This window comes from Selaginella moellendorffii, unplaced genomic scaffold (assembly GCF_000143415.4).
Source record: "Selaginella moellendorffii unplaced genomic scaffold, v1.0 SELMOscaffold_106, whole genome shotgun sequence".
Taxonomy (NCBI): Eukaryota; Viridiplantae; Streptophyta; class Lycopodiopsida; order Selaginellales; family Selaginellaceae; genus Selaginella; species Selaginella moellendorffii.
The window spans coordinates 333,840-360,807 of NW_003314367.1; the positions used below are offsets into that span (position 1 = coordinate 333,840).

A 26,968-nucleotide genomic window follows, 5' to 3' on the forward strand; every position below is an offset into this window, starting at 1 on the left:
TGATAAATGGAACTTAGTGCCCAAGGTGGCACGAAATAGAAGAGAGGATGATGGTGCCCTCAAGTAATGAACTTCCTAGGATGGGGAAGTGGAGTTGCACAATCTGTGCAATGCAAGGTGTTGGAGACACCTAGGAAATTGACTTCCAGAAGTCAAAGAGTAAAAGTTCCAAGGTGCAAACGTTCCATAGATGGAAATTGAGACTACTCGAGAAGGAGTAGTGGGATTGACTTAGAGAAGGGTCTCTAAGAGGTTTAGCGAGAACTAAACCAATAAAAGGAGAGAACCACTACATGTGGTCCAATCAGTCTCTAAGTTGGAGAGACTACCCTCCTTAGAGGGTGGGCAAGGCATGGTGAGCCTTCAATGTTAAACCATTGACGAATACGGAGAAGGCATGGTGAGCCTTCAATGCCAGACCATTGACAAATATTGGCTAGGTGCCAAGGATGGAAATGGTAACACTTGCGGGTGTTACTTTATAAAGTGGTTTACCGTTCGATGAGGACATCGAACTTCGTCTATGGGTGGTGGAGTTGTGAGACACAAAATCCCTAAGCCCCAAAGTGGAGCCGGAAGGGCGCCACATGGTAGTGGCCGAAGCGAGAGCCAAACGAGCGTAACACATTTGGACCAAAAGCTCCGACTTGAAAAGTCAAGAGCGGGAGTGGAACTCCCAACGAAGTGCTCGAGGAACGAGCACGAAGCGAGCAAAAGGCGAGGCTCCAAAAAGGGACCCAAAAGGACCAACACATGACACGTGGGAGTGTCCGAGATGGACTCGAGTTGGAGTCCGAAGTGGAGTCCGAGATGGACCCGAGTTGGAGTCCGAAGTGGAGTCCGAGATGGACCCGAGTTGGAGTCCAAAGTGGAGTCCGAGATGGACCCGAGTTGGAGTCCGAAGTGGAGTCCGAGATGGACCCGAGATGGAGTCCGAGATGGAGTCCGAAGTGGAGTCTGAGGTGGACCCGAGATGGACCCGAGTTGGAGTCCGAAGTGGAGTCCGAGATGGACCCGAGATGGAGTCCGAGATGGAGTCTGAGATGGAGTCCGAGGTGGACCCGAGATGGACCCACAATGGAGTCCGAGATGGAGTCCGAGATGGACCCGAGATGGAGTCCGAGATGGAGTCCGAGATGGACCCGAGATGGACCCGAGATGGACCCGAGATGGAGTCCGAGATGGAGTCCGAGATGGAGTCCGAAGTCGAGACCGAGACCGGGACCGAGACCGAGACCGAGACCGAGACCGAGATCGGGACCGAGACCGAGATCGAGGCCGAGGCCGAGACCGAGCCCGAGCCCAAGTCCGAGTCTGAATCCGAGTCCGAGTCCGAGTCCGAGTCCGAGTCCGAGTCTGAGTCCGGAGCCTGAGAGGGTGAAAGCCCAAAGCGTTCGTCTCCCAGACCCTGGGGGGTTTGGTGAGCTCCAAAAGTATAGTAGGGGGGAGGACTGCAGTGGAGCCAGTTTGGCCAGGAAAGGCCAGTTTGGCCCAGGAAGGCCGGACCCAGTGTTGGGTGATGAGCTGCCCACTGGGAAGTCCAAGACTAGAGTGAACACAGACCGACAAGTGGGGTAGCTTGGTGAAGTGTTCAAGAGCCGGCTCTAGTTCCCCCGGGAGATCGACTGGCCGATGCTCCCAGTCCAAGTGTGGGTGGCACTACCTACTTGGATACCTGGTGTGGCTCAACGGAACCCGCTCTAAGCCCATGGCTAGAGCACCCAAGGGCAGAAGGCAAGGAGAGTACCCAGGTGGCTCGCGTAAGGCCACAGTGTTCCGAAATGTTGTCCCAAAGGCCCAGACTGTGGAAAGGAAGAGGAGCAGTCCTCTGGGGTAGTGACCAAGGACACAGTCGTGTGGTGAGGAAGTCCCAGAGGACCGTGGGACTTAGTGGTCGGGCTTGTGGGTCTCGATCCAGTGGCAGTGTTGGCAAACACGGCCAGGGGCAGAAAGGGACTTAGTGGGGACTGACAGAGGGATATTGGGGAAGGCTAATCCCCTTGTCGGTGGGCATCCTAAGGATGTTAAGGAGTGGATCTGAGATGACCACTCACGGATGGTTTGCCTAGTCTTGGAGAGCCAAGACGGTGATGCAAGTGGTATTGGACTACTAGTGTGGCAAAGGTGATTGGGCATGGCCTTAGCGTAACGGGCTGCTATGTCGGTGGTACCTTTGAGTGTCGGTCATGGGATCGGACACGTGGAGCGCTTGGACCAAGTGCAAATGTTGAGTGGCATGGATGCCATTCTCGGGGCTAGAAAGTCCCAAGTCCTGGATTGGACTTATGGAGGTTGTGAATGAGACTCCTCCAAGTGGTCAGAGGTGTGGTTAAGTGACTAAAGTAGAATGGAAAATTTAATCGCTTACACCTCGCTTATTGCTCGCTTCGTGCTCGTTCCTCGAGCACTTTGTTGGGAGTTCCACTCCCGCTCTTGACTTTTCAAGTCGGAGCTTTTGGTCCAAACGTGTTACGCTCGTTTGGCTCTCGCTTCAGCCACTACCACGTGGCACCCTTTCCGGCTCCACTTTGGGGCCTAGGGATTTTGTGTCTCACATAGACCTTCATCCGTAAGCTTGGCTACAGAAACCAGATTCTTCACTATCTTTGGAACATACCATGCATTCTTCAAGAGCAGAGATTTTCTTCCCAGTGGACCTCGCACATCCCCAGTTGCGCGAACAGGTAAAATGCTTCCATCTCCCACATGAATGCACTTCCCTTTTGCAGCATGCAACTGCACAAAGTTTGACCCGCTTTGCATCAGGTGTCTCTCTGAACCTGAATCGATGGTCAGTTTTTCAGAAACGTTTGGAACTGCTACCTCAGATGATGCTGCAAGTTCTTGTGTTTCCCCTTCCTGAGCATTTGCTGCGAGCCTTATGTTCATGCGCTGCAGCCAAGCTGCAACTGGGCAATCCTTGGAGTAGTGTCCTGGCATCCCACAGGTCCAGCATTCCTGTTTGTTCTTGCCCACAAAACAATCCCGAACTACTGCTTCTTTACCAGAATTCCCTGAATTCTACTGCTGCTGTGGATTTCCCCTAAACCTGCGACCTCTGCCTCGTCCTCCTCTTCCGCGGCCTCCTCTGCCTCGATGATTTCCAGCCCACATAGCTGAATCAGTCCCTGACTGATTGATTGATGCAGAAGCATTTGATGTAGAATGTGAGATCAAAACATGGGAAGGCCTCTGATCAAAGTCCACAATCAAACCTCTCGCAGCCAGCTCCGAGCGTAAAGTTTGCTCAGCTTGTTCAAAGTTGAGCGACATCATGCGAACGGTAGGGACGAAAGAACTAAAAGAAGAATCTTGCATGGCCTCGCAAAGTGCCAAAACTTTCTTGCTTTCGTTGAACGCTGCTAGACTGCCTTCAAGCTCCATCCACAGATCTTGCATCTTGGCGAGGAACTCTTCAAAGTTCTCGCCTGGATGAAAACGGGTCTCACGAATGCAAGTCTCGACCATGCTAATCTTGGAGAGGGAAAGAACAGCATACTTGTTGTGGAGATGAGCCCAGATCTCACAAGCACACTTATGACACAAACGCATCATAAGGGCATCTGCAAACTTAGAAAGAATCAATCCTTTTGCTCGAGATTCCTTCTTCTCCAGCGCAGCTTGTTCCCCTGGATCAAGCTGTTGTCAAGCTGCTGGAACAGAGGCACGAATTGCCTCTTCATCCACGACTTCTCCTTCCACTGAAGTGAAGCTCCCAATGCAGCAGGGGCTCACCATGTACAAGCATCTGCAGCGATTGTCGGTGGTGAAACGATTTCCTAGAGTTCTTCCATCTGCAGCACGCGCATCATTTTCTCGGACCGGGTGTTGAACCCTCTCCTCCCATCAAAGGCAGTGACTCCCTGAAGCAAGATCAATCCAACTTTGCTGCAGCTCATGATGTGAGGCACAAAAAAAGGAGAAGAAAGAGTTCAGAAACTAAGCTCTGATACCAAGAAAGAAAAACGGAGCAAGAACAATGAATTTCACTTCAACACACACCTTGATTCATATATGGCTGTATATATATACAACTTCAATCAAATCGGAAATCACCAGAGATCTGATCACGATTCGGACTGCTTGTCGTGTTCATCATTATTCCTACAACAAGACCGTTGCACAGGCGTCGGAGACCGTAACAAAGGTGATCTCGTTGGGTTGCAAGCCTTCAAGATCCATCTTTCAAAACAACGCGATGGCCTGCTGATTATGCCCGTTGTGCGAATACGCCGCAATCGTAACGTTCCAGGAAACCACATCTCTGCAAGGCATCTGATTCAAGACATCCACAGCTTGATCAACCAGTCCGTTCTGAGCATAGGCTGTGACCATTGAGTTCCAGGTCACGACATCCCTCTCAGGCACCTTTTCAAACAACACCCTTGCCTCACGTAAATGACCGTTTTGCGCATACTCTCTAACGATCGTCGTCTTTCTTCTCCGGCATCGCATCAAACACCATCCTCGCAAGTCCCAAATCGCCCTCCGAAGCGTGCGCAGCTACGATCGTGTTCCTGGCGATGAGATTCTGCTGAGGCATTCCGTCAAACAAAGCCTTTGCTCGAGCGGTGTCGCCATTTTGAGCATACGCGGAGATCATCAGCGACCACGAAACCAGATCTCTCCTCGGCATATCTTCGAACAATGTCTCGGCCTCGCGAAAACGCTTCGTGTGAGCGTAACCAGATATCATCACATTCCAACAGATCCTCAGCCTCTTCAAGACCACCAGTTCTTCTGTAGGCTTCCAGCATTGTCGTCCAGGAAACCACATTCTTGATCGGCATGTTGCCGAACAAAATCCTCGCTTGCAGCAACTGACCATTCTCTGTATATGCACGGATCATGATGTTCCAAGTGGACGCATTAGGCTGGTTAACACTATCAAACACGTCGCGAGCATCAGGCAAACTCCCGCATTTCCCGTACATCTGAACGAGCAGATTGCAGAGGACTGTGTTGTTTGTTTGCCAGGACGCATGGATCTCTCTGTGAAGTTGTTTCCCTCTGGCTAAGTCTCTGGTAAGAGCGCAGGATTTCAGCAGCGAGACGTACAGAGCTGGGCTGATGGTGGTTCTAGAAACGCACATCTCTGTCAACTGAATCATCGATCTTATACAGCGCTAGCCTACAGCTTCTATCTAAACTGGTTTTGCGACATCCATATCAACAATCCGGCTTGTTTCGTCGGTGCTCGTCTTCTTCTTCGGTTTCTTCATCTCATGTAGACGGACAAGTAGGCAATGCTGAGCAGCAAAGTGACGAGTGTAAAAGCAGCACCGACAACACTCACGCCTTGCAGAACAGTGCTGCAACCAGATTCTTCAAACCTTTCCACTTGGTAACTGCTGAGGCTGGCCGCCGTGTTCAAGAAGAGCTCAGCGATCACGAAAGAGATCCTGCCATTACCACAAAAGTTGATCTTTTAAATAAATGAATTTTTCTTTCTTGCTGAAAATACCAGGAAAGAGTGAGGAGGATAATTTCAGCGATCTTGCATCCGCGTCGATGAAGCGACGAAGAACAGCAAGTGCATTTTGTGGCGGCTGTGGCGGTGATTTAGCCGAGAGGCAAACACACGGCAGCTCCGATAGCTAAGCCGCTTGCTACCCCTCCTCTCTTGGGGATGCATCTGATTCTGGTGTGATCAGATGAAATCTCGTCTTGAATGGTTTCCTACAGCCAGAAAACGCGAATTCAAGGGCGAAGTGAAGGCGGCTTACATGATAACTTGTGGACGAAGAACCGACTGAAAGGCCGAACGCGAGGAGATCCAACGCTAATGTAAATGCAGCAGCGGGATAAAGAGATAACCTCATTGGAACTCTTGCAACTGGGAATGAATCAATTGAAGCAGAAGCAGAGTAAAGGGAGACATTGTCGGTGAAGTTAAGCAAAGTGAGTTAGTATTTAACATATAATTAACAAAATGTTTGCAAAAAACATATTCTATGAAAATAGTCAACTCTATGTTTTGTTACATTCCACTGAGGGGGAATTCTAATTGGTACATAATATTCTTTTCCATACAAAGAATATTCTGGTACACGGTAATTGTGTCAAGTTTAAGGATTTTATAAAAACATAATTATTATTTATTTTATATGTGTGTATATATATATATATATATATATATATATATAAAACACTAAATATAAACTACTAGCACTTGCCCAGCATGTGCTGTCCTATTAGCAAAATATTGTTTTGATTGTTATAATTTTGTTATATTAAAAATTAAAAGTAGAATAATATCAAAAAATAAATATTGTATTCTACTTTGAAAGAAGAATTGAGGGAATTATGCCCAGCAAATGTTAGGTGAACACAAAAGTCAATTCTTGTAAACTTGATATTATAAATATTTAGAACAAAATATATTCCTAGAGAAAAGTAAGAATAAATATTCATGGTGGGTGCCTTTAGCCATACTAGAGTCTGCATCTCAGACCGAAGTCCATTGAGAAACTAGTTCATACCTAAAACATCTGGAACAGAAGCCTCATGGGTACTTTCCCCGCCTTTCGCCTTTAGGTGCTCTAGCCATGGGCTTAGAGCGAAGTTCCGTTACCATGTGATCCAGGCCATTACCCCAGAACTTCAGCGCGATCACAAACCGGCATGATGGCAATGCGAAATACTAATAAAAATATTAGATACAATTATTATTTGGAAATATGAATATATTTAGACCCAGAAAAAAATAAAAATAAAAATTCTATTATTAATAATATGTTATATGTAAGTTATATTTTTATTTGGGATAAGCTTATATTAAGAGAATAATTACTAAGAATAATTATTACTCATTTTTATTAGCAAGACATTACTTAATTATGTGGTTTACCTAAAATATAAAACATTAAGTTTTTAGGAACATTACTCAGATCCAGTCAAGAAAATAATTACTAAAAAAATCTTTTGTAAATATATATACTATAGAAACTGTATCTTAGTATTCCCACCACCCAAGAGCCCCAGGGTGGTGGGACTGGGAAATGTACCTTGTCTTGCGGCTCACTGCACAATCGTTAAATTCCCACCTTGTTCTCAAAAATGTCTCTGCATTTTATTTGAAAGTATTCGCGAATCACAACAATTGATTGATCCAAAAGAAGTTTTACACAAAATCTCGAGACTTACCTGGCACTTGGTCTCTTCAGGTCGATTGTTACAAGTTTGCAAGCATGAAGGATCTGCAATGCATCGAGTGAGCTCCAATCTAGAGAAGAAAAAAAAAAAAAAACATCAAGCAAGCTCCTTGTTCAGTCTCCCAAAGCTTTCCTTTGCATCAGGCACGTCTCTCTCTCCTCGAGCGCCTCGAGCCCCGTGATCCTCTCCATCAGCTGCCAGTTACTTGCTTCTCCAGGCTTGCCTTTCGCTTCCAAACTCTGCCATCCTCTTCTCGACGTGCTCCTGGCCAAGAGCTCCACCTCGTGCAGCGGATTTGACTCCATCAGCCATTATCCCCTGGGGCTCCTGTCCGAACACTTCCCTCATTCCACCAGATGAGAGAGAACGTCTAGCATAGTCTGTCTTATAGTCTCCGCAGCCATCTGAAACCCCGGTCACAAGCAGCTTCAGCTATATTGTCTTCTCGCCATCTTGCAGCCATCTGGCACTGGTTTACGTCGTTCCTCACTACTATCATGGACAGCCTTACCGGATCCAACTTCTGGATTTGACTCTTGAGAGTTGGCTTCTCCGATGTTAGAGTCCGAGCACTGGCCTCCAGTTGACCAATCCTTGCAGCCAACTTCTCGAGCTAGGAGCCAGCTTCATTTCTCGTTTCTTCGACGTGCTTAGAACAGTTTGCTCGTGTTCTCTTCTCAGGTAAACCTAGGGTCTAGTCGTCTTAGAGTTCGCTCCAGCCCGGCCGATCATCTTCTTGCCATCATGGTTCCGACAAAACAAACACTCATCGTTCACTCCAGCTCTCTACAACAAACACGTTATTAGCTAACGGCCATCTGGAATCTGGAAGGTATATCAAACTTACCTGTCTCCTCTTGAATTCGGCAACAAAATCTCTCCCTGCACGATCATATAGTTCTTTTGCCTCCTTCACGAAGACCACCTCGCCGGACTGAAGCTCCTTCCACGGTTTCCTCTCACTCGAGATCCTATACAGCATTTTCTGGAGCCACATCATCTTCTGCGCTCGCTTGATCCTCTCTCGGTCGCTGGATTTGCCGTTGAGCTCCTCGTAAAGCTGCTCAGTGAATCTGATCAGAATCTGGAGCGCGCTAACACTCCAAGACTTTTCCTCGTGCTTCTCCTCTTCTGTTTCCTCGCGCTTTTCCTCTTCCAAGCTGCGGATCTTCTTCTCAGTTTTTCCCCTCTGGTTTAGCCACCGGTTTGCCTTGTGGAAAGCTTCGAGAGATGTGAACTCAACATATCCCCATTGGCCATCGCTAAGATCGGTTTCACTGCGATTTGGGAGAAGATCCGCCACACCTCTGAACATCCACAATCTGGACATACACATCAATGATTGGGATTTTTCCCAAGGCAAAGATCCTCCTCTCCATGGCGAGTGAGAGCAACGCAGTGTCCTGAAATACCATCCTCACGAGCTACATCCAATTCGGCCATCTTAGCCCCGCGATCGCGATCTTCCGCGCCATGCTGGATCCAAATCTAGTCTCCTGGACAGCAGTGATCACTGGCATTGCCCACAATCCCGGGTTGCATTGATCGGCACTGGATTTTCTCTGCGAGCTCTAGCAGGAGGGCTGGAATTCCAGCAAGATCTGTTACAGAACACATGCATATGACACGCGTCGCTGCGCCTTCCTCTCCTGCCCCACATGGCTTGGCTGCCTCCCATTGGCCAAGAGCAAACATCAGCGCGATAATTCACTAAGATGTGGTTAAAGAAATAACCCCTTTACAGTTACCCCTATCGGATGGCTGCGATTGGCTGGATTTGGTGGCCCAGAAATTTCGGCAACTCCTCCTTATTGTGATAGATAATCTATACATATAAAGTGATAGCAGGGAGGCTCCCCGACCGTTGGATCCCAGGCCTGGGCCAGGGTCAGTAGCCATGGTTGCGCAAGAAATTTTTCTGATATTTGCTCTCGGCCAATGGGAGGTGGCCAAGCTGCGTGGGGCGGGAGAAGAAGGCACAGCGACATGTGTCTTTCCTGCACAAATCGCCTCGTCACTCTCGATGTGGAGCGCCGCTGCTTTAGGGAAAGGGCAAGAGAGCGATGCGCTCGAGTAAATGGTCAGTGAAGCTGTGGCTCCTGGATCTCCCAGGCAGAGATCTTCCACTCAGAGATCTCCCGCTCAATTGCCACAGCAATCCCTGCAGGAACAGGCACCAGCAGCAGATCCGGAGCTACAGTCTCGCCACCGTCACTCCCGGCATGGAGGATCTCCACCGCTGCTTTAGGGAAAGGGCATAGCTCTAGAGGAGAGCGAGTAAATGGCCCAGTGGTCCACCCAGTGGCAGCAGTGGAGGGATGGACAAGGGGGGTGGTGCGATGACACTCGGTGGTTTTCAGCCTCCAAAAGACATGGTTTTTACGTCATCTGATCCCCATCGTAGGTATTCGTTCATTCTTTATGACTTTGTTAGAGTTGAAAGCTACAAACAACAGTAGCAAAGCATTAGTTTTCCTATCATCCTAGTTTTTTTCTTCTCCACAACAATGACAAAGAGACTATGTCTGAGTGGTGGTGGTGGTGGTGGTGGCACTCTCGCCACCACTCCTGTTAAGTCTGCTAAAGAGGGCAGCACTGAGAAACCCATCCTAGGAGGAGCCTTGCGACACTGATCTTGCAAACTTAGAGAACAATCCGGTGCTGTTCTCCGCGGAGCTGCTGTTAGTGCTAAGGTTGGGTGCTGGTGTGGAGCTCTGTCTTTTTTTCCAGTCCTTAATACAACTTGATGCTCAAAGGAATTTGTTGCACTTAAAGCCCGAAGTTTTTGATGGCAAGTAGGGCACCGTTCTGGACAGCAGAACGACATACACATACTTCCTTGGAGCTGCGTTTCAGGCTTTTAAAAGTGTAGTAAGTGCGAGAGAGCCACCACAGCTCCGGTGGTCATTGGCTCCAAGCGAGGCAAGACAGGCATGTGACATGTGTCACCAGTGGTGTCCTGCCCCTGTGCCCGTTCTTTTTAGCTCGCCCTAGATGCCCTGCCGCAATTGAACTAACACTTGCTTGGATCAGTGGCAATCGCAGCAATTGTGCTTTTTTCTGCAGAGGTCTGTGTTCAGCGTCAGGCCGGCAGCCACTAATTTGGCCCCCAACCCCAACAATCTGGATTTTTGTGTGCTGTGAAAATTTGAGACGTCTTCATTTGGGTTTGTGGATGCTATCCAGTGGCAGAGCTAGCCTTCACGGCCAAAACCATTAGCCCTGTCCTTTTGCGAGAGAGAACAAGCCCAAGGTAAGTTCTCTAACTTGCAAACTTCACCCACCTCTCACGGCTGCTCACCAAGGTTTTATTGGTTGCTTTTGTTTACAGATTAAGGTGTGTACAGATTGTGCTCTCATTGTATAGTCTTTTTTTTTTTTCCAGTGTAAGAATGTGAGTTCAGGCTTTTACTTAGAATCTCTGAAAATCTATACACATAAAGCGATAGCGGGGAGGCTCGCCAGCCATTGGATCCCAAGCCCAGGCCAGGGTCAGTAGCCATGGTTGCGCGAGAAATTTTTCTGATGTTTGCTCCCGGCCAATGGGAGGCGGCCAAGCCGCGTGGGGCGGGAGAAGAAGGCACACCAACACGTGTCACATGCAAGTGTCTTTCCTATCATCATCCAAACTTTTTTTGTTGAGATCTTTTAAATTTTCCTGCACAAATGTGGAGCGCCCCTGGTTTAGGGAAAGGGCAAGAGAGCGATGAGGTCGAGTAAATGGCGAGTGAAGCTGTGGCTAGGCAGACATCTTCCACTCAGAGATCTCCTGCTCAATCGCCACAGCAATCCCCGCAGGAACAGGCACCAACAGCAGATCCGGAGCTACAGTCTCACCACCGTCACCCCCGGCATGGAGGATCTCCACCACTGCTTTAGGGAAAGGGCGTAGCTCTAGAGGAGAGCGAGTAAATGGCCAGTGAAGCTGCGGCTCCCAGTCCCCGCGGGAACAGGTGCTAGCAGCAGATCTGGACCCGCGGGCTCTAGATCCAACGGGTCCAGTGGTCCACCCAGTGGCAGCAGCAGCACCTCCACCAGCGACGACAGAGGTGTTGAGAAGAATGCCATGGAGGACGTTTTCTCTTTTTGTTATGGAGGGATGAACGAGGGGGGTGGTGCGATGACACTCGGTGGTTTTCAGCCTCCAAAAGACATGGTTTTTATGTTGTCTTGATCATACTTTCAAGGACATTCTTCTTCACATTCCTCTTAAGCTTGGAAAGAAACAACACATCCTTAAGCTGTCTACTGTGGTAAATGCCACTGGCCCCGACCAATATTTCATTGCCCCTTCGGCATTACAAGCCTTAATCAATGTAGTTACTCTTGAAGTGGAACATGAGTAAGTTAAAGAATGTTGAGATATCTTACTCATTTTAGTGACTGACTGGATCGGACCATCTGTGACAGTCACATTTACCAAGGAACTCTATCTCGAAGCTTTATTTTTATTTATGCCTAGGAGTATATTTTGTTCTAAATATTTATATTATCAAGTTTTTAAGAATTAATTTTTGTAATGAATCTAACATTTTCTAGGCATAATTAAAGTGGAATAAAATATTTGATTTTTTTATACAATTCCAATTTAGTTTTTATTATATTAAAAAATCAAAACAGTATTTTGCTACCTACACAGCATATGCTGGGCAAGTGCTAGTTTTAAGATAAGTGCTTTGACTTTCTTTTTTTACTTCTTGCTTTAAGTTTATATTTACACTAGATAGGTTATTTCATCTCATTTATCATCCCTAGCAAATATGCCTCGGCTTTGCAAAGTATTCAGAGGCATACGTCACCATTTGCCTCCAACTACTGACACTAGCACATATAATCATATTCACAACAACCTTGCATATGCTAATGAATAAACTAATCTAGACCTTGAACATGCTAATAAAAAAATTACTTCAAATCTTGACAATGCTAATACAAACATAGCATATGCTGATGAAGGTCATACAAATATAAACCTTGAAAATGCTAATGAAACTAATACAAATATATGTAATCATCACAGTTATACAGTCTATAAATTAGCACATCAAAATAATTATAATGACCATAAAATACATATGTTTAATATTGGAAATATGTCATCCATATATGTCTTTTGTGGTGCATTACATTTTGAAAATGAGTCAAGATCAATGTGCTGCCAGAATGGAAAGGTTTCCCTTCCCCAACTTTCATCTTTACCTACTATATTGCATATGCTTTTTAATGAAAATAAAAACTCCAATTTTAAAATTAACATAAGAAATTTCAACAGTGCTTTAGCTTTTGCATCAATGGGTGATAATATTAATAATTTAAGTGGTAAAGGCTCATATTGCTTTAGAATACATAGTCAAATTTATCACAATATTGCTACAGCATATCCTGCTGCTAACGTGCCACCATCATATGGACAACTTTACATGCTTGACGCATCTGAGGCTACAAATATTAGAAAGCAAAACCCATTCAACACAAATTGTGATTCTAATTTATTATTACAATTAGATAAATTGCTAAGAACAATAAACCCGTATGCACAAGCTTTTCAAATGATGTATAATCTTGAATCACAAGAACAATATCGCTCAATTTGCAATGGAACTCCAAAACATGGTGTTTATATGATTGTTAGAAGTGAAAATATTAATCTACATCGTTATAATTTGCCACGGACTAATGATGTTGCTATTGTTTTCGCTATTGATGAGGGTGAGCCATCTCTTGACAAAGAAATATGCATACATTCATATAACTCACAGTCAACAAAAATCTCTATTCTTAATGAAAATTATGATCCTATAGTTTATCCTTCACTTTTACCATTTGGTGATAAAGGTTGGCATAAAAAAATCTATCACAATGAGTTGCATGTAACGCTACTCCAGTACTATGCATATCGATTATCTCAACGAGATAGTATTGGCAACTCTTTCCTTTATGATCAATTACTATATGCTGAAAAACTCACTCAACAATTTATAGTTGATGCATATGTAAAGGTTGAATCTAACAACCTTAATTTCTTTCGTACTTATCAAAAACACTTAAAAGTGGATTACTACACAGGTATTATGGACTATGTTAGCAACAGAGCTGTTACTAATAATGCTAAACCTGGAAAAGCTATAATTTTGCCTTCTATATTTCCTAGTAGCCCACGAGTAATGCAACAACATTATCAAGATGTTATTGCTATTGTCACACATTTTGGAAACCTAACTTATTTATTACATTTACATGCAACCCAAAGTGGCCTGAAATTGTGCAAAACTTACAACTGAATGAATCACCTGAGGATCGATCTGATCTTATTTCAAGAGTTTTCAACTTAAAGCTTAAAGAATTCTTACATGACATAAATATCAAAGGAATTTTTGGGAAGTGCATAGCATATGTTTATGTTATTGAATTCTAGAAAAGAGGTTTGCCTCATTGTCATTTCTTAGCAATGTTATCAAGTGAAGACAAGATAAGAAATTGTGATTCGGTTGATGAATTTGTCACCGCATAGTTGCCACACCCACTGCTAGAACCAGAATTGCATAACATAATTATAAATCATATGATACATGGTCTATATGGTAATTTAAATCCTAAAAGCCCTTACATGGAAAATAATAAATGCTCTAAAAATTATCCAAAAGAATTTAATGTTGAAACCATTTATTGTGTTGATGGTTATCCTGATTACTACTGACCCAATAACGGACGCACTTTCATAAAGAATGGTTGTACTATTGATAATAGATGGGTTGTTCCTTATAATAAATACCTTTGTAAAAAATATAAAGCACACATTAATGTAGAGATCTGCGCTTCTATTAAAAGTATTAAATATTTATTTCAATATGTATACAAAGGTTATGATTGTGCAACATTAGAATTCCTAATTGCATTTGAAGAACGAGGGACTTTAAATTGGGATGAAATCTCAAGTTTTGTCGATGCTTGATATATTTCTGCTCCTGAAGCCATGTGGCATATATTTAAGTTTCGTATGCATGATAAATCACTAACTATTATACACCTTCCAGTTCATTTACCCAATTTTCAAAATGTCTATTTCAAACCAAGTCATGAACAAGAAGCACTAGAAAGAGCCACTCAAAATGGAACAATGCTTACACAATAGTTCAATTTAAACGTGCAAGATACTAATGCAAGGCAATATACATATGCTCAAATTTTGTTATATTACACATATAACAAATCCTTTCATAAATGGCAATTACACAAACGAAAAGCTAAACTCATACCAAGAATGTATTCCATATCTCCTTCTAATAATGAGTTGTACCACTTGTGGCTTATATTACTCCATAAAAAAGGTGTTATATCATTTGAGGATATATGTACTATCAAAGATGTTATTTTCTCCTCTTTTAAACAAGTAGCTATGGCAATGGGACTTTTAGCAGATGATTCAGAATGGCAACATTGCATGCAAGAAGTTTTTACTTTTAAAATGCCATCCCAATTAAGATAATTATTTGTTTTTATTTGTTTGTATTGTTCACCAAAAGATCCAATTCTATTATGGGATCAATTCAAAATTGATATGTTTGAGGATTATGCTAGAAATGATATAAACTATTTTGACATTGTTTTAGTCGATATTAATTCAAAATTCCAACAACACAATAAATCTAATTGTGATTTTGGTTTACCACTCCCAACTCTTACTCCCATTATCAAACACATGCTTAATATAGAGATCCATGACCCATCACAAGACCAAATAAATGCAAACATAAATCAATTCAGTTATAAACAACGTTATATTTTTGAACTCATTATAAATGCCATTGACACTAACCAACATCAATGTTTCTTTATTGATGGTACTGGAAAAACTTTTCTACTTAATACCATCATTACAGTATTACAATTTTAAAAAATAAAAGTAATCAGTATGGCATGGATTGGGATTGCAAACATTTTGCTAAAATATGGTCAAACAGCACATACAACTTTTAAACTTCCTGTTCCTTTAAATGAAACTTCTGTCTCTGCTTTAACAATTAATAGTGATACTGGAAAAACCATTAAACAAGCAAATGTTCTCATATGGGATGAAATTTGGTCCACACACATGCTTTCTCTATGGTTGATAAATGTTTAAAGCATCTTAAATGTAATTCTAAACCATTTGGAGGCGTTATAGTGATTACAAGTGGTGACTTTCGTCAAACCTTTCCTGTTGTTCCCCATGGCCATAGAACCTCTATTATTTCAAACTCAATTAAAATGAATAGACTATGGTCACTTTTTACAACACTAACACTAACAAAGAATATGCGTTCAAGCAATCTTTGTATTTCTGAATGGCTTCTCAAACTTGGCAATGGGTAATAGTAGTTTGCAGTTGCCATGTCTCCCACCAAATATTATCAAAATACCACATGCATTATCTATCTCTACACCTATTGTAAACTTTGTTTTCCCAAATACTGATGATATTATAAATACCTATACAACTACATCAAAGGTTATTCTCACCCCACTCAATGATGACACATTTAGAATAAATAATGACATTGTTGGAAGACTACCAGGTGATCCATATGTTTATTTGAGCATTGACACGGTTAACTCAGATCACCCTAAAGAGTTCCCAATTGAATTCTTAAATTCAATCACCCCATCGGGACTACCATCACACAAATTAATTCTAAAAAAAAATGTGATTTTGATTCTTCTTAGGAACATATCTCCACAAATTGGTTTATGCAATGGCACTCGCCTCATTCTCAAGCAAGCATCTCAGAACGCTTTAGATTGTGAAATTATCATGGGACAATTCAAGGGATCGCGAGTTTTTATTCCACATATTACCCTTACACCTTCTGATATTGAAATCCCTTTCAAGATGTCCCGAAGACAATTCCCAGTTCGTCTGGGTTATTGCTTAACTATTTTTAAAGCCCAAGGCCAAACTTTCAACCATGTTGGCATTTACCTCCCCTAACCTATTTTCACACATGGTCAACTTTATGTTGCTTTGTCAAGGTGTAGATCACCTGAACAACTTCGTGTTCAAGTGTTTGTAACCCCCTTTCAAGGCAATCTTATACCACATGATCAACACTTTTACACTGTGAATATAGTCTATGCTGAAATTCTTAAGTAGATTGACAAATACATGGCACAATTCTAAATATAACCATGATTCCACAAAACTATCTACTCAGCCACCCTTGACTTGCAATTGTGAGTTTCAAGTGCACACCACAACAAAGCTAGCACTGACTGGTGTGCCTTGGATGGTGTCCCATTTTAGTTATGGCAACATGCTATTAAGTTGCTAATGGCAGAAGTATACTTTTCATCCTATTGCTTCTTGAGTGCAGCTCTCATTGCAATATAATGGTTTTCGGCTCATCCCAGGAACCTCTCTAGCGGGCTGTGGAACAAGTAGCAACACCTGCACCAAAGATGGACTTGGAAGTATTCTTTGGGCTTTTTGTGTTCAAAATGGAGGAATGCAACTCAATAGTGATCTAATCTAGCTTATATAATGCTTATAACACATTTTGTCAAGAGAATGTCTTTCAGTTGTGGAGTCGATCAAATAGCAAACATAACTAAGCTCAGGAAACCTCTTCAAATGGCATCAAATTTGCCAACCACCCAGCATTTGCTGGCAATTGCTAGTATAAACATAACTTTTCAACTATTTTCGCTGCTATCTGCTAACAAACAATAGTATACCATGGGAACTGGAAATCTTCTGGCTCGTCAAGGAGTGTAGCATGTGTTCAGGATGTCCTTGTTCTTTGCAACCTTGGAGTAGGGGGAACCGAAAATACACATGGCAACGATGCTTTCCACATTAAAAAGTACCAATTTCGAAAGGATGAGTTACCTTTCCAGGAGTCCTGGCACATCAGCGATTTGTGTTGGCCACTACTTAACTCAACACAGAGTTTGTTTTACCTCTTAGAGCCTCTGCTCTCGAGTCCTGCCGTGTCAGTGAGTCCCGCCACATCAGCATGTCCTGCCATATCAGCGAGTCCCACCACGTTAGCGAGTCCTGCCACATCAACGATTTGTGCTGGTCGCCATTTAACTCAGAATAACCTTTCTAAAAATACGGTATCCCCAGGACCTTGCCGTGTGCGCGTAGTTTGTCTGTAGGAACTTCAGCTTGCAAGTTTCTGCAGTGTTATTCAAAGCCGGCAAATCATCCGATAGCACAAACACCACCATGTAGCCAGCTCTGTCTAGTATCCCAAAAGCAGGGTTCACCAAGTTCTTCAGTAAAGCATCCGAGAACTCCGTATACTGATCAACCACCCCCGGCTCAGCAACGCATCTAGTAGGCAAATCGATGATGAGAAGATCAACAGCTCCCTGGACACATTTCGGTAGAGACTTTGCACAAAAAAGTGAACAGTTCAGCTTGACCTGTGACTGACAATCCAATCCTCAAGCTCCTTTAGTCCTGGCGGAAAAGGTCCCAGCTTTGAAGTACTACTGGACTGCAAGGTTTCCTGAATCTGCATGAATGATTTCCCAACTCCCGTTTCCGTTCTCTGGCATCAGCATCCTCAACATATCACCTTCTTCCGATCTGGCGACGGGGCTGAAGAAAAAGCCTGGCCCTTGCTGCCCTTGGTGGCCGATCTTGCTGACTTGTGTATCTTGTAGCTGGCCATCTCCCATTCCGGACAGCCACCGGGAAGGAAATCCAGCCAGAAAGGACAGTACTACACTTCAAAATCGCTAATGTCACACATGAGCCTGCTCCACATACATCCAAAATTTTCAGGGAGTGCATCATTTTTCCATTTGAAAAACCATAAATAGATAAATATAAATAAAGAAACCAATTAAAGACTTGCCTGAATGTCATTCTTTTCGAACTCAAATAACTGAGAATGTAAAATTGTCGCACTAACTCCTTGTTCTCACGCATCCTCTGGTACATATCTAGCTCGTGCATCTTCATATACCAGGCCATAAACTCGTCAACGTAACTGCTTGCCTGTTCGACCTGCAAGTGCCATTCCCATTAGCTTTTTTCACAACTTGCTAAGGAGGTCTAAGACCTCCCAACCAAGAGTTCCTTTGCATTTGGTACTTCTTCACCCACCGAGGTCGCTCCTATGAAGATAGATAACAATTAAGTAATATATCAACAAAGCAAAAGAGGACTTCATCCACCTCTATGCTAAGTCCCATTACTCTTTCAATGGCAACAAATTTCATTTTGTCAATATTTAAACTCTTATTACACAAGTTCTAATAAACCAGGCAGAACCTAAACCAGATACAATAGACTCAGCTTAATTCGCATTGCAAGGTTTCCTTTGTTCCTTTGGCACTAAGTGGTTAGTAGCGTCAGTGCTCTCCACTCTCAATAGGGTACTAAAACAACTGGTACTCCACCCACCACGTTCGCCCATTAATTGCCAAAAGACATACCATCTTGTTTCTCCAAGTGAAATTACACTCTTTGATGAAAACCACCTAATAGAGTTTCAGCTGCCTTCAGTGACTTGCATATTCACTAGCATTCGGTTAGTTATTTCCCCCACAAGCCACTAATCCTAGATAATAAAAAAACTCGGACAACCAGAAATCCACATCTCTCACAGGGACAAGTTCTATCCAAACATGAGGTGGTTTCACTCCACCAAGCCTTTCGGTTATGCCTGCATTTCAACGCTTCCACAATCTAATACCTTCAGTTCCATATCTGAGCATTGTGGAGCTCATACTATCTGGTTCACCCAGGGCCTTTACGAGCCTACCAATAACCAAGAATTTCCAAAACCACATTACAGGTTTTCAAGCTCTTCAAACTCTCTCTATCGGTAAACTAGTTCTCCAGAGTTTCAGTTAGGTTCTCTAGTTAGCCAGGAAGAAAAACTCTTCCTACAGATTAGCATTCGTTTAGCTTACAACAACTTGTAGCCAGCAAGGAATCTGGATCTTCCAACATGTTTTGAATTGACGTCCCATTTCGCAGTTCATCTGTTTGAAAATAAACTAAAGAAAATTAAAACAGTCAACTAGTCTCTCTGATACCAGGACCCATTTCTGGTACTGGCTGCCCTCTCAAGAAGCCTCGACCTACGTTCCGACTCGGAGCTTCTATTTTACCAACTTTCGAGTGCGGCATAAATGTTAAATGCTATTGCCTGGAGATTCTCATAAATGTTAGAAGCTAGCATTTATGTTGTTGCCATGGCTGGAACAGTGAATGTTGCCATGTGTGCAAGAATGGAATTCATTCGTGTGGCAGCGAGGGATGATTTGCAAGCGATCTATGGTGCCTTGAAAGAAGTCGTTGTTGCCATAGCTGGAGCAATGGATGTTGTGGCTAACCTCCAAGCCCTTCACGGCACTCTTGAAAGCTGACATTGCCACAACCCTCTATCGGGTAAGCATTTGTTAGATCTAGATTTTGTGCGGCTTTTAAAATACTGGATCAGGATTTGGATGGCTTGATCAGGTCCAAAGCGCAAAGTGGCGCTGCTGCTGGTTCAGTGATTCATAGAAACGACGAAGTGTTCTTTTTTTCTCAGGAAATTTTTTTCTGATTCGGATCTTCGGAAATAAAAAGGCTTATATGTCGTAAGCTTCTGATAGTAAGTCTTTTTCCGGGCAAGAACATAGACATGAACGTGGCCTGGCAGTATCTAATTGGTACTTTCTTGTAGGTGGATGAGACCCTTTGGAGCTGCCGATAGTCACTACTGGGTTTTGTATGGTAGAGGAACATGTGATAGAAGGAAGATTTACAAGCGATCCATGGTGCATTAAAGGAGGGTGTGGTTGCCATAGATAAATGGTGATGAACTTAAAAACCACATAAATTGCAATGGTGCTAACAAGCACCATGGCAATAGGAAAACTCCATCACTAGGGTTTGCAGCAACAAGAACAAAATCAACCTTCACAAATCAGGGTTTGCAGCAGCTATGAAAGACGTCACAAGAACCCTAAGCTAACGGTCCCTTTGAAAATAAAGACGTGGCCACTGGCGGCCGTTCGTACAGTGGTCTGGCGGGAATTCGAGTTCCTTGTGCCACGATCAGTGGATTCTCGCGATTTCTATCAGTACGTGGGCTCGATGACAAGAGGACGAAGAGAAGGATGGCGCTCCATCTCCCCGACTTCTTTCGTCCTCATGGTTTTCCAGGTATAAAAAGATTGAGAGTGATCCTCGGACTGATAATGTAGATGGATGTGTAAGGAATATGTTTCTTTTCTTCGTTAACTAAGACCTCGAGAAATTTTTTACAAAGCTCACATTTGCAGTGCCTCAGAGAAGCGTTCTCTCAGCCGCTCCACCTTGAGCACCGACGAATGCTGTTTCCCAAAATATGTCCGGAAGTTGTCGATCAGTATCCAAGGTCGTGTGACACCGCCATCACGCTACGATAATAGTTGTTCTCCAGCCGCTCGCGAATCACGTCCATGGAGATTGGTAGCGCAATCCTGCATTGATTGAAAACCTTTAGCTTCTTTCTCAATCGCAAGAGATTTTTCCAACTTGCCTGTCAAGAAAATCCGGCTTGCTCACGGCCTGCTGCAACCTCCACAAGCCATACTCGTCCTGCGAAAAGCAAAAGCTCGTCAAGCCAAAAGCAAAAGCAAAACCTTCCTCACGTCTATGATCGATCGCGCAAAAACAAACCTTGGATTGGTTCGAGTGGAGCACCTCGTCCACGATGTCGAGCAGCTCACGCACCTTGTCCTGCTCGATCTGTGGCGACTCCCAAGTTAAAGGATTCTCAACGTCGTGAAGCTCCCAGGGGCAGTGGTTCGTCGTCGATGGCTCGTCCTTGTACAGCACACTGATGCTGTCCCAGGGGCTGTTTGGAAACTCGGGCGACTTTGCCTTCACCTGAGTTATCGTCCCTTCCCACCAGCGACCACCTTCTTCCTCGTCCGACCTCCACTTGTCCCGACTGGACCAGTTCCTGGCCATGGAGGCCTCGTAGCGGCTTCTCTCCACTATAAAGTCGGCGAAGTCTGTCAGCTCCGGCAAGTCGACGCTGAAGCTGCTGCCGCGAATCCTGTACCCGTCCATGAACTCAAGAGTCAGCCGGCAACAAGTGTTCCCCGACACCTCGAGAATGATGTACTCCAGTCCGGTGATCTCGCAGAACTCGACCGCTTGCAGTTCCCTTTTCACGCTTCTCCAGGGACCATCGTCGTCGAGCCGCTTGTTGTCTAAGTAGTCTTGATGTCCCTGCGATCGACAGTTTCAATTCAAACATAATTCAAGACAAGCTCGTTGGATCTCTTACCTGTCGGAAGTACACCACCTCATCACCATACTGTGGGATGTAGCGCGTCCGCTCCACCTCTATCAAGAGTAACCAGGACACGTTGCTCGGACTCCGATGCACCGTGCTCAGGTTTCTCCTCACGTGGAAATCCTTGTACCTCGACCCAACGTTCTTCTGCAGCTTCACTTTAAGTCTGCTCGAAGTTCTTCTTTCGGGCTTTCGGCGTCCATCGTCGTCGCTGCTTCTATCCCAGTCCGAGTCGTCGTAAGACGAGCTAGCTTCCCAGTGTGAGGAACGGCCGACGTTTCTCCTGCTTCTTGTGGACCTGCTGTTAACCACGCGACCCTGCCCCAGCCGTGTACTTCTCCTGCGGCCACCTGAAGCGTGCTCGTCGGCCTCATAACACTCGGTCTTAGTCGCAACTTTGCGAGGCCTTCTCCTTGAGTAGACGGCCTTGTTCATATTGCGCTTCATTTGTATATCGTCCACGTCCAGGTCCTCACTTGCCTGCTCTTCCTCGGGCTTGTAAGCATCCTCCAGCGACTCACTGTTACTGCCGGGTGAAACCTCTTCGTGGTAATCAGGGTCATTGTCACCATCTGGAGCTTCTCCATTCTGTAAGGACTCATTGCTCATAAGAGTGTGATTCTGCTCTCGTCTCTGCTGTTCGTCACGGTAGTCAGCTGAAAGAGACCTCTCCGACTCGGACTCGCTAATGATCGCCCTTGCCACCACCTTTGTGTCTCCGTTTTCTACACGAGTCGCTTCAAGGCCTTTCTTGGTATCACAAGGAACGTCTACCAGTTTATCCTCTTCGGAGCTGCTGCTGCTGTGATAAGGCATGCGAGCACGCTTGGCTGCTTTCCCCTTCTTCCATATGTATCCCTGTTTGTCGTCAGACGAAACAGCTTCAGTGGGATTCTCGTCCGCGATAAAACCATCTGTTTCTGGATGACTGTCATTAGCCTCGGCCACGGGGACCTTAGAAGTGCCTTGTTCTGGTATTTCGAGGCTCCGAAAAGTATCCTCGTTGTTGGACGTTTGTGCACAGTTTCTCAACTTGAGTACTAACTTTCGCTGAGACCTTGGCCGCCTGCATTCACCCACATCCGAAGTCTCTGCGGGACTCTTCTTCGGAGGTTCATCGTCTTCACGTTCCTGAGTTTCTGTAAGAACTTTCCCGTTGCGTAGAAGCCTCTGGTTCTCGTTCTCTCCAGATGTACCAGGTCTTTTGGCATCCTCAGCGGCCAGGCGGCGTGCTTCGTCGTCTTCGTACTCATGTAAGCTCGAAAACATGGTCAACGCATTCCGAGCTGCCATCCTCATAGGCCTCAATGCATGGTCTGGGTTTGACTTTCTTATCCGCTTTCTAGACCTCAGCCTCTGCATTTCCTCAGGCATCAAAAGAGCATTGTTTGACTCCTCCAAGCGCCTGCGCTTTTGCTTCCTCACCAAGGTTGCGAGTACCTGTAGTGGACAATCACCATTGAAGTTATCAGAGACGCAAAAGCTGGACGTACGTACCTCTCTCTTCTTTTTCCTTGTTCTTCGGTTACGAAGCCCATCAGAATCGATTTCGTCAATTTCTTTGTCGGTTGTTTCCGATTCACAGATCGTACCACTTTCTTCTCGAGCTTTCTTCGCTCGCGCAGTAATCAGAACCAGAATCGTCACTCAATCCAGTGACTTCTTCATCCCAGTCCATTGCCTCACCATCCGCCGGTTGTTCTACCCATCTGTTGCCTTGCTGGTTTGTTTGCTCGATTGCTTGTAGAGCGGCAACTACTGCTTGAGGCTGATCTTGAGGAATAAACGCTGGATCATCAAACGTTCCCACTGCGAGCTGAACTGATGGTGGTTGCCAGTAGCAACCTAGGAGTCCCAGACGACGTTGCTGGTACGAACTTTGATAAGGTTCTGGATAGGGAATCAAGCCTGAAAATGAAACAGAAAAATAAGTTGGACGAGGTGAGAAGTCACCAGCTTACTTGCATCGCACAAGAGATCTTGAAGATTCCTTTGATGAGGAGGCAACTGAGTTTCCTGTAAAAGAAAGATACTCAGTTTTTGCAAGAACAATACCCGAAAAGAACAACACTCAGGACTAAAACTAAATAAAAGCACTTACATCATTTTATTTACCTGATCGAGAACGTTTCCATGAGTATCTCGAACAAGAGGCCGATAATCTCCAAGAAAAAACTAAACAAAACCCGAAAAACAAACAAACAAAAAAAAGCTGTTAGGAGAAGGAGATGAAGCTAATCTTCCTGATACCTGGTCGTATTTCGCATCTTCGTCGTCTTGACTTGGTGGTGCTCCCGTAGAAAAAAGGTAGACCTGGCCGACCTCATCGGAAACAACCAATGAGGTTCCATCCCTGAAAATTGGCAAACATGAGAACAGTATATGGATATGAGAACAAGCTTACGGTGAAAAGTTGCCATCGACAAGATTATAATCTCCCGTCTCAAATGTCCTTACTGGACGGCCCTCCCAGATCTAAAACAAAATTCGTGATCATTTTTTTTGAGCGAATACACTTACATCCCACACAATAACTCGGCCATCGTAGCCCGCACTCATTGCAATGTGAGGATTGCATGGATGTACATCTAGCACGTAAGTCTAAATAATAGATGTTAAGAAAGAATAGAATCAATAAATTCAATACCTGCTTGGTATGGCCAGTTAAACAGTGCACCAGACTGCCATCAACCGCATTCCAGACACATATCCGGCAATCTGCACATCCATGTTATTCCATAAAATTAGTTCGTGAGGTATCTTACCCATAATCGCGGCGAGTACAAAACGATTGTCCAAACTCCAGACTATCATATTAACACCTCGAGGAGTTGGAAGCAGTTTTTGTTGAGGTCCACCGCGCTTTTCGAGGATTCTCTGTAACAGTTTATTTCCGAATGGAGTTGGCTTGGTGGCCGGCTGTTTTGATTTCACTCCTCAAACTTGCGGACGGGATTCCCGTCACTCATGAAGTCTTCAACAACAGGAAAGGCCTGTGTCAACCCGTATCACTACACCTGCAGGGAGTTTTCGGTCTGTGAAACTATCAAGCACTTCAATGACTCTGAATCTTTCGTTTTCTTCTGCCGCAGGTTCCAACCAAGGATGGATTTCTGCTGGGTGTGCAACGAATGTATGCTGCGAACAGATCCAAGGGGCCGGTGTTTCTGTACCATGGCATTATGCAGGTGCGTCTTCGTTCCTCTTTATCAATTCTTGTTCTGACTGATTGCTTGCGTGAGTTGAATTGCGTTGCAGGGAGGAGAGGTGTGGGTTGTGAATCAACCAAAGGTCACTCGCATTTCTGCTCGCCGACGCTGGTTACGATGTCTTCATCGGAAACACAAGAACTTCCAACTTCAGCTACGGCCATTCCTCATTAACACGCTGAGACGATGTAGACAGACACGCACTCCACTCTTTGAGTTTGAGTCTTCTGACGAGCCGCTTTGCAGGACTATTGGGACTGGACCTGGGATACTCTGGTTGACCAAGATTTGCCAAACATGCTACGTTTCGTGCATGCTCAGACGAATCAACGAGCAATGTATGTCGGCTTCTCGCAGGTAAACTCTTTTACTCTTTTACTCTTTCTTCATTTCCAATGTTCTAAACTTTCACTACGAGTCTTTTGCAATGACTGCTTTTGCTGCGTTTTCCCGTGGAGACGTTTCAGGCCAGGTCAAGAAGGCCGCAATGCTCCCGTTGCGTACTTAGAGCATGTTGACGCCCCTATGCTCTCCGTCGCTTCGCGGATGTACTTAGACAAGGTTTTTTTTTTCATTTTTCATTTCCGCTTTTTGTAACTCCTGGTTCCTGTCAGATCCTTCTGCTGGCGGGCGTGTTTGAGTTTCGCGTTGAAAAGTATGTATCACAGAAGTATTTTTGCGTTCCACCGGGTCTGATTCAATGCAGCCAAGATCAGTTCGGGAGGCAGAAGGGTGATCAACTCCGTCTGCAAGTTTCAGCGAACGGAACATGAGGATTGCTTCAACAATGTGCTGGATCTTGTCACAGGAACTACTGTGATAATCTCGCCTTCAACCAGCTTCCGGAAACTAATGCAGGACCGAACTGCTGCATCAATCCAACAAGAAGATCCCGGTACGAGATGCAGGGAACCTCGATGAGAAATCTTGCGCAAATGGCTCAGTGTAAGAAATCTGCTGCGTTTTTTTATTCCTCCATCATCCTTTTCGACATCATCGTTGCAGTGGTACGATCTGGAGAGTTTCAAAAGTATGATCACGGCGCCATTGGCAATCTTATGCACTACGGAAGCATGAATCCGCCATCGTATGACCTCTCCAAGATCCCCAGTGACATTCTGCTGATCCGGGGAGAGAAGGATGAACTCGCTGACAGAGAAGATGTTGAGCGTCTAGTGAAAGAACTGCCAGGACATCCTCAGTTTGAGATCATCCCTCGCTATGCGCACGGTGATTTAGTGCTCGGAGCTAACGCAACTTCGTTGGTGTTTAAGAAGGTGCTCGACTTCTTTGCCAAGTGAAACAGCTCTCCTGCCTCTGCAAGTAAACATACGATGCAAATATATGTTAGAAATGTTGTTTGGCGCCGGGGTTTGCATCCTGGAACATCTGCTGCTCCGGGTACTTCTGCCTACTGGAAGGCGTCACGGCATTTCGATTCAAAGCAGGAGATTCATCAGGAGGTATGATTTCTTCCTTAGAGATCCAGAAAATGCATCGCGCATTTTGATTTCAAGCGTGATTGGCAGCTCTCAGAAGCGTAAATTGCCGCTTACTGTAGAGCCGGTGCTATATCCTCCACCAAAGAGGCAGAAGAAATGCACAATGCAGGCCACACAAGTGAAAAAAGCTCAAGAAGTTGTGCTATGGACTGAGAAGTACTCTCCGAAAGCAAGAGGGGACATTGTTGGAAAGCAAAACTTGGTACTACTTTGTGATTTTGTTTTGTGTTCATTCAAGTTTATGTTGGCAGATTTTGCGACTGCACTCTTGGCTGCAAACATGGGAAGATTATTTGGCTCGTGCAGGTTTGAAGAGGGCAGTTTTGACCAGCGGGCTACCTGGAGTTGGAAAATCTATTGCTGCTGTTGCCGTCAGCAAGGGTTTCGGTAAGTAATCCTGAAACCTTGCTTTGATATTTCATCTTCATGTAGCTTTCATCACAGGCACTTTCTATTGCGTCGAAGGAAAAGCAGCTGGGAAACATTCTGAACGAGTTGTTAAACAATCGACGGCTCTGGTTTGCTCTTCAGTAGAAAGACGCTGCTCATTGTGGAAGGGATGGATCAGCTGGAGGACTCAACGATTCAGTCTTTATCTGATTTAGTAAGACGGGGCAAACTTCCAGTCATTTGCATATGTAATGACAGATATCACAAGCGCATCCGCAATCTTGCGGATTACTGGTTCGAGCTCAAGTTCCAGAAACCCAAAACAAACGATACGTCTGGTAACGTTGTTTATTCTTCAGATCTTGAAATTGCTTTTCGGTGTTCAGGAGCAAGAAAACGTGCTTGTGGATAAGGTAGCTTGGTGCGATTCACGAGCTGC

The 26,968-nt window shown here is 44.7% G+C and overlaps 3 protein-coding genes and 1 long non-coding RNA gene across 6 annotated transcripts; 2 read left to right on the forward strand and 2 right to left on the reverse strand.

The window, feature by feature from the left end:
• Nucleotides 1–6,955: 6,955 nt before the first annotated feature.
• LOC9648017 lies at nucleotides 6,956–8,662 on the reverse strand. Of its 3 annotated transcripts, none has more exons than XR_002990932.1 (3): nucleotides 8,003–8,662; nucleotides 7,147–7,941; nucleotides 6,956–7,065 (listed from the first exon to the last, which is right to left on the reverse strand). XR_002990932.1 is itself a non-coding variant. In XM_024664011.1 (2 exons), exons 1-2 carry the CDS (start codon nucleotides 8,489–8,491, stop codon nucleotides 7,843–7,845), a joined length of 588 nt encoding a protein of 195 aa, XP_024519779.1. In that variant the 5' UTR covers nucleotides 8,492–8,662; the 3' UTR covers nucleotides 7,049–7,842. The 3 variants fall into 3 exon arrangements, 1 of the variants encoding a protein (XP_024519779.1); XR_002990933.1 differs by having other exon boundaries at nucleotides 7,049–7,618; nucleotides 7,667–7,941; XM_024664011.1 differs by having other exon boundaries at nucleotides 7,049–7,941.
• Nucleotides 8,663–9,954: 1,292 nt separating this feature from the next.
• LOC112342351 lies at nucleotides 9,955–10,573 on the forward strand. The gene is made up of 2 exons (XR_002990940.1): nucleotides 9,955–10,408; nucleotides 10,487–10,573. It is a non-coding gene; the product is annotated as an uncharacterized LOC112342351 (long non-coding RNA).
• A 9,809-nt stretch (nucleotides 10,574–20,382) lies between these two features.
• On the reverse strand, nucleotides 20,383–24,197 carry LOC112342369. Its single transcript, XM_024664053.1, has 9 exons — nucleotides 24,106–24,197; nucleotides 23,679–23,781; nucleotides 23,544–23,603; nucleotides 23,390–23,444; nucleotides 23,050–23,273; nucleotides 21,420–22,868; nucleotides 20,804–21,361; nucleotides 20,664–20,722; nucleotides 20,383–20,604 (listed from the first exon to the last, which is right to left on the reverse strand). Exons 1-9 carry the CDS (start codon nucleotides 24,195–24,197, stop codon nucleotides 20,508–20,510), a joined length of 2,697 nt encoding a protein of 898 aa, XP_024519821.1. The 3' UTR covers nucleotides 20,383–20,507.
• A 128-nt stretch (nucleotides 24,198–24,325) lies between these two features.
• On the forward strand, nucleotides 24,326–25,938 carry LOC112342370 (triacylglycerol lipase 2-like). Its single transcript, XM_024664054.1, has 5 exons — nucleotides 24,326–24,433; nucleotides 24,521–24,616; nucleotides 24,687–24,994; nucleotides 25,105–25,185; nucleotides 25,446–25,938. Exons 1-5 carry the CDS (start codon nucleotides 24,326–24,328, stop codon nucleotides 25,936–25,938), a joined length of 1,086 nt encoding a protein of 361 aa, XP_024519822.1.
• Nucleotides 25,939–26,968: the final 1,030 nt, after the last annotated feature.